Genomic DNA, 7,216 nt, shown 5'->3' with positions numbered 1-7,216 from the left:
CTTTGGCCTCCCAAGCACTATAATTATAGGTGTGCATACCACACCCAACTTAATTATTTATTATTTTTCAAGAGGAAACTACACTTAAGTTAGTCTAGAAAAAAGCTCTTATGGAAAAATGTCTCAAAACTTTTCCATGAGATTGACTGAAAATATAATAAATAATATTTAACCTTAAATTGACTGATAATATTTACAAATTTAGGATTTTTTTCTTTAAAGGACAGAATTGCATGGAATTAATTCTTTTTTTTTTTTTTTTTTGGTCCGGTCATGGGGCTGAACTCTGGGCCTGGGCGCTGTCCCTCAGCTCTTCAGCTCAAGGCTAGCGCTCTACCACTTGAGCCACAGCACCACTTCCGGCTTTTTTCTTTTTGCTTATGTGGTGCTGAGGAATTGAACCCAGGGCCTTGAGCATGCAAGGCAAGCGCTCTACCACTCAGCCACCTTCCCAGCCCCTGGAATTAATTCTTATAGAATGACCATCACAAAGACTTCTTACCTTCTGCTTTGGGGCATTAGTATACTTACTGTTAGCTATTTCTATGTAGTGGGCATACCAATAGGGCTATATATTAACTCAGTAAATTATCACAGTAATCCCTTGCACAGTTGTTATTTATTCCTCCACGTTGTATATGAGGAGCTTAGTGTGAGGACAAATCAATTTAACTTAAGTCATACAGGATGGTTTAATTGATGTGACTGCTTCTAGTTCTAACCCTTCAGACAATCCCTTCCATTTTATCATAGTATTTCTAAATGCAGAAAGATTGATTGCTACCTTATTATACTGGTTATAAATCATCTCTGTAATCTAAGGTCTGAGCGTCATAGCATGGCCTATATCACCTCCTTTGAAATGCCCTTTTCTTTGAAGATCTCTTTCTCTGTCCTTGCTTTTGAAATTCTACCCAGGAAGGAGACAAATCCCTCTCCCCATCCTCTGGATTGTGATTGTGTTCCTTCTGTGCCTTGCAATCTTCCATGTAGTAACAGTTCAAATGATGTTGATGGGACTGTCAGCTTTCCTCACACATTTGAGGATATTCCTACTGGAGGTGTCTTAGAATTATCTTTTTGTGACTTTCATTGGCAAATCTTGGCCACTGCACTAAGGAGCAGGTGGGAGAATCCAGCCTTTGACCTAGAATGTTTATGGACACAGAATGTGTCCATAAACTGAATTATAACATTGAAAATTTCATATTAAATCCATGGTTCTAAAATAGAAATATTTGGTAAATTTTCTATTATTTCCTTTTAGCAAGGTGTGAATTTATATAAAAGTTGATCATAAGTACCAATTTTTAATCTTTTTCTAATAGCAACATAAAATGCAATACTGATCAGGGTAAATTATTTGATAAAATTGAAAATGTTAAAGACAGGCAGACCATAACTGAGGAAAGTCAGTGGTGTGTTTAATAAAAAGTATATTTCTCATAATTGGTTCATATATTTGACATCAGACTTGTTGATTGTCAAACAGTCCCAATTGTAGGGAGTGAGTGAGGGGAATAAAGATGTTTCATCTTGGAATTTAGATTCTAATGGGGATAAAGTTTTGGAGAGACAAACAGACAAAGTTAAAGAAAAGAAAAGTGATAAGTGTTTGAAGAGAAGAAGAATATGATTTGCATTTTGATGGCAACTGATTTGAGACTTGGGAGAAAGTATCCCTGAAAGTCTTGAGAAGGGAGCATTTAAAGTAAGATCTGAGTGATGAGAAATTCTAAGGCCAGAAAACAGCAAATGCAGACTGACAGGTTTATGGCTAACAGAACTAAAAGAAAACCAGCTTGCTTGAACAGTGTGGAGAAAGAAGGAGTATTAGAGCTAGATAACTGTCCTATCTTCCTGGACTTTATTTACCAGGAAGATAGTTTGAGATTCATTCTAAGAGCCACAGGAAGCTAAAGAATGGTTTAAAATAGAAGTGATGGGATACTTGCCATAATCTTTTCCTACAGAGAAGTTTTATGGAAGAAATTGAAGTGTGAGAGTAGAGGCAGGGAGACTAATGTAATATATTGTGACAGGAATGGTGAGTTGAATTGGCATCGTTGTAGTAGAAGTGAAGTACAAGAATTTAGCATCTGTGTTGGAAGTAAGAGAAAGAGATAATGTTAGATTTTATACATTAAGGGGGGCCTTGTTATTAATATGAGGAGGACTACAAGAAGAGAGAGATAAAGAGGTTGTTTTTGATATTACCAATTTTGAGGTATCTAATTAGATTGCCAAGAGGAGATGTTAAAAAATTATTGATGGTAATAGGTAGAGTGAGACAAACCATAGATTATGAAAGATACCTTTGAAAGTAAAAGGGAGGAGGAACATTGTCATTAAATAATACCAGTGATTCAACAGAGAAAAACAAAATGGGACTCCCTCAGCAAAGAATGTAGAATGTATTTACTACATGTCTGATTTCTGACAAAGATTTCAAGATCAGAAATATGAAATGCCGAGAAGTCAAATAAGAACAAAAGAGGCTTACTTTTCAATACCAAGAGCAACGAGTGTCATTGGTGATAATGAAGATAATGAGAGAGTCTCAATGAGGTTAAGATGGAACCCAAGATCTGAGATAAGGAAGTAGAAAAATAGAAACAGAAACAGCACTTAAAAATCTAATTGTGCATATTTAAAATGTGCATCATGACGTAAGATACACAGTGAATTATTACTACAGTCAAGCAAATCACATATCCATTCTACATATTTGTCTTTTTCCTTTTCATGGTACAAGCATCTGAAATATATTCTTGTAGCTAATTTCTAACGGAAAAATGTTATTAACATCATATTTGTATAGTAGATTTCTGGTCTTTTTCTAATGAACACCGTGTGTGTGTGTGTGTGTGTGTGTGTGTGTGCGTGTGTGCGTGTGTGCGTGTGTGTGTGTGTGTGTGTGTAGAGAGAGAAAATAGAGACCATTGAGTTTTATCAAGGCTGGAAAGGAATGGCCAGTTGGAATTCCTGTTTAACTTTAGGATAGCTGAGTCAATATTGAATATATGGAAGAAGAACTCATGCTTGCATTTGTTAAAGTAATGGGCATACAAATTATCATCATTATCATCATTTGACGGTCCTAGAGTTTAAACACCGGGCCTCACATTTGCTAGACATGTACTGTACCACTTGAGCCACATCCTTGTATCAAAGGACATGTAATTTTGCATTAAAGTTTCTGTTACTCATATTTGAATAGTTCCACTAGATTTTGAGTAACTTGGAAAAAAATCTGAATTGCTGCAAAGATATATTTTGATATAGAAAAGGACCAGGGATCTAGCCTTCAGATTCTGCTCCATTCACAGGGCCTTTACAGTAGGAGTGATGTCATAGAAAGTGCCAGCTTCAGCCAAGCAGCATGGAGATTTCCCCGGTGGCAAACCAGGGACCAATGAGGAGTGATGTAAGGGCGTATGCCAGAAAATTTACCTATTTTCTTTATCTTTTTCACAGAAATTACATGTTCTTTCAATTTTAACTCATACATTTTTGAACTATCCTAAGTAATTTTAGGGTTTTTCTTTAATATTATACCAACGTCCTTCTTAATACTAAAATCCAGTGTTTGAACAGATCTAAAGCAATTTTGTTTTGAAATTGCCTATTTTATATATGTTGCAAATCTGAAAGTATTCATCGCTTTTAAAGGAGACAAAAATTTTTCAAATTACCACATGAAAAACATACTCTTCTGAAAAAGCATTTGTGAAAAATGTTATGTGATCATTCCCAGAATGGTTTTGTAAGACTCATAAATTCCTCCTGTTGCATATTTGCCCGAGGTAGGAAGTGCCTGGCTCTTACGCATACATGGTAAACAGTAGTCTTACTTACTGAGCAAGACAGTGGGTCTAGTTTCTCTAAAAGGAAAAAGCCAGAATGGCAAAGCTTCATAGAGACCTTCTGGCAGAATTGTAAGTATATATATGTATATTTTTTTTTTGGCAAGGCTTTCAATATTATTTAACATTTTCTAATCAGCTGCTTTAAAAATATTATTTTTTCTTGAGTTATTGTTATTAAACATAGCTGATTATTATTTTAAAAAGTTCTTTTCTTGGAAGTTATAGATTATAAAAAGCATGAAGCTGAAAATGTAATTTTACTTCGAAATTCTCAATGTTCACATTGTAAATTCTCTTGTTAGTATAAACCAATGTACAATTAGGTCAACATAATTATGTAAAATTATGGTCAACATAATCAGTGATACTTTTATTTTGTAAATGGTCATATTTCTAAATAAATACTTTGTAGAAATGTAACTTATATAACCAAAAGTTAAATTTCCCATAAAAATAAGTACAATAGACTTGCATTTATAAGATTTTGTTCACATGTTTAAATTTCACATGTCAACAAAAAAGTACAATCTTACAATATATTGTTTTAGAAACAATAACATAGTCATAAGTTTTTGTCACTGGTAAGTTGCTGTTAAACCCACACTGTGAGGATTAACAACAAGACAAATCATTCATTCATGTAGAATATGAGGTCAGTTGATGGAGACTATAAGTTGGCGGAACTCAATAATGTCTTGATTAAGGAAGTGTACGTGATTATTTCTAATAAGCATATGCTCTTTAGAAAACAAGTAACTGAAATGTGGAATAAGGAAAATGCAAAGGCAAGTGATAGAATTGCTTAACACTCGTTATACATTAAAGATTTAGAATATAGTTATATTCTAGTATAACTTTAAATGAAATGTTTTCATCTCTTCCTGTCACTTATTAAATCTTGTCAATGGAAAGAGGATAATTCATGCAGAGGAACGGGATCTTTGGTCCAGAAAATTTCTAGTTATGTACAATTTCAAACTTATTTTTCCTCGACTGTTTTGAACTTTTCACAAGATATGTGATCCATTTTTTTGGTTTCTTTTTTAACTTCAGTGTTTTGCCGATAAATATTCCAATAATGTAAATATAGGTGGAGGTTGGTTGGGTAATCTGTTTAGTTTATGGTGCTGCAGATCTAATCCACAGTACCATCTCCTCTCGGCAGTTGCTCTGAGGCCGAGCTTTATCCCTACCTGTGGTAACTTGTTTATTCAAAGTTTTTGCTTTTCCAAAGTCATATTTACTGAAGTTCCCATTATATTTTGTTTCACAGGAATACTCTAAACTTGTGTTGCTGCAAATATCTGATTTGAAACAAAGCACTTTCTTCTCCCAAACAAAAACAATACTACTCCTTCTAAACATCAGCAACAACAATAATTGTATTGATTATGAAATTTACGTCACATGTTTGTTTTTTCGTTTCGCTTACAATTATTGATTTCCCAGTTTTCACACTGGTTTGAAAACAAGTTTGTTGATCAAAGTAGTTGTTAATTTTTTTAAGTGCCTATAACTCAAAGGTATCAAATCAAATTCATGAACCTAAGTTGCAGTACCTCAAAGAGAAATAGGACGATTAGGGATTTTTAAGATAGCATTTGAAAAATCTTTTCTAATTATTTTCCTAAGGAAATTGTGGAAGGAGATTAAGACTGGTTCTGATAAATTTTGAGGGGAAATGTGGAGAGTAATCTTTCGTGAGAATACATCTGATTGTATCTGTGTCTGTGCATGTGCATGCATATGTGTACATGTGAGTGCATGCATGTCAGCTGGTTTGGAGGTTTGAATGCAGTCTGGATGCTGTCCCTTAGCTTTTTCTGCTCAAGGCTAGCACTCTAGCACTTGAGCTACAGTTCTACTTTGGACTTTTTGGTGGTTAATTGGAGATAGTCTTTCCTGGCTGGGTTGGCTTTAAGTCGTGATCCTCAAACTTGAGTAGCTACAATTACATACATGACCCACTAGAATCCAGAAATATATTTTATTTTTATCTTATGGTCACAAAGGGATTTATCAATTGAAGTCTTAGCTCTAAAATTTTAGCATAATTGGAGTTCATCTACTTTACCAAGCAAAAATTCATGTGCTAAAAATTTGATTGATGGCTTTAACTTTTGAGAGCTGTTTTTTTTTTATTGTCAAGGTAATGTACAGAGGGTTACAGTTACATAAGTAAGGTAATAAATACATTTCTTGTCAAACTTGTTCACCCTTTCCCTCATTTTTCTTCTACTTTCCCTCCTCCCGTGCAAGTTGTACAGATCATTTCCAACATATTGTCTTGTGTATATTGCTGTTGCATTCGTTCCCACCTTGTCCTTTATCTCACCATTCTGTTGTTCCCCTTCCCTTCCCTAATTCAAATAAACATATGCAATACCTGGGTACCAAAATCTAATACAGTGACAACAGGATATATACCACGGGAGGCAGGGGAAGGGAGAACATACAAATGAAACAAAAAAAATCATATAATACATTAAAAACAACAACAAAGAAATGTGCTAAGATTTTGAGTTATATGGACCACAGATGTTACTTGGCATGTCATTTGTTTCTAGATCCACCTATTTTCTCAGGGAACACTTGTATCAATGAGACTACTATATATTTATTTGTCATTTCCATTTTTTGTTCATAGGGAGAAAAAAGTGTAACAGATTTTGATAATATTTATAATTAGCTGCTTTTCTATGGAACTCAAAGATGGGATGGTGAGGAGAGCCTGGGATAATATTTAGGTTGCTTGAACCATGCAGGTGAAAACATGGTTTACTTTTTTGGATATGATTGTTTTCCTGTTTGAAAGGATTAAGTACAGTTTACAAACCATGAAAACATAGCTCTAAGTCTTTAGGATGTACATATTGAATGCCTTTTCTGCCAGTGGGTTAATATTTAGTTAGATGTCATTCTAAAGGAAATAATAAATTATATTTATTGGATAGGTTCACACACATGTCTTTTTTGTTGTTATTTGAGCTAGAAGTTGTTGTTTTGCTTTAGTTTTTGCTTTTAAATACCAGTCCTGGGCTTAATGTCAGGCTTTTGGGCACTGTTCCTGATCTTTCTTGCTCAAAGCTAGCACTCTACCACTTGAGCCACAGCTCTACTTCTGACATTTTGGTGCTTAGTTGGAGATAAGAATCTCACAGGGCTGGGAAGGTGGCTCAGTGGTAGAGCGCTTGCCTTGCATGCATGAGGCCGTGGGTTTGATTCCTCAGCACCACATAAGCAAAAAAGAAAAAAACCAGAAGTGGCACTGTGGCTCAAGTGGTAGAGCACTAGCCTTGAGCTGAAGAGCTGAGGGACAGTGCCCAGGCCCAGAGTTCAGGCCCCAC

General features: G+C 34.9%; 1 protein-coding gene across 1 annotated transcript in view; it reads left to right on the top strand.

The window, feature by feature from the left end:
* The first annotated feature begins 2,664 nt into the window (after positions 1-2,664).
* Positions 2,665-7,216, top strand: part of Cobll1 (cordon-bleu WH2 repeat protein-like 1) — a 73,746-nt gene continuing 69,194 nt past the window's right edge. Inside the window, exon 1 of the mRNA XM_013027270.1 lies at positions 2,665-2,669. Coding sequence (XP_012882724.1) covers positions 2,665-2,669 — 5 coding nt within the window. The remainder of the gene's footprint in view (positions 2,670-7,216) is intronic.

The sequence above is a fragment of the Dipodomys ordii genome, unplaced genomic scaffold (genome assembly GCF_000151885.1).
Source record: "Dipodomys ordii isolate 6190 unplaced genomic scaffold, Dord_2.0 Scaffold5, whole genome shotgun sequence".
NCBI classification, from domain to species: domain Eukaryota; kingdom Metazoa; phylum Chordata; class Mammalia; order Rodentia; family Heteromyidae; genus Dipodomys; species Dipodomys ordii.
Note: the sequence above shows the minus strand (reverse complement) of the source record. Positions and strands in the feature narration are given on the sequence as shown.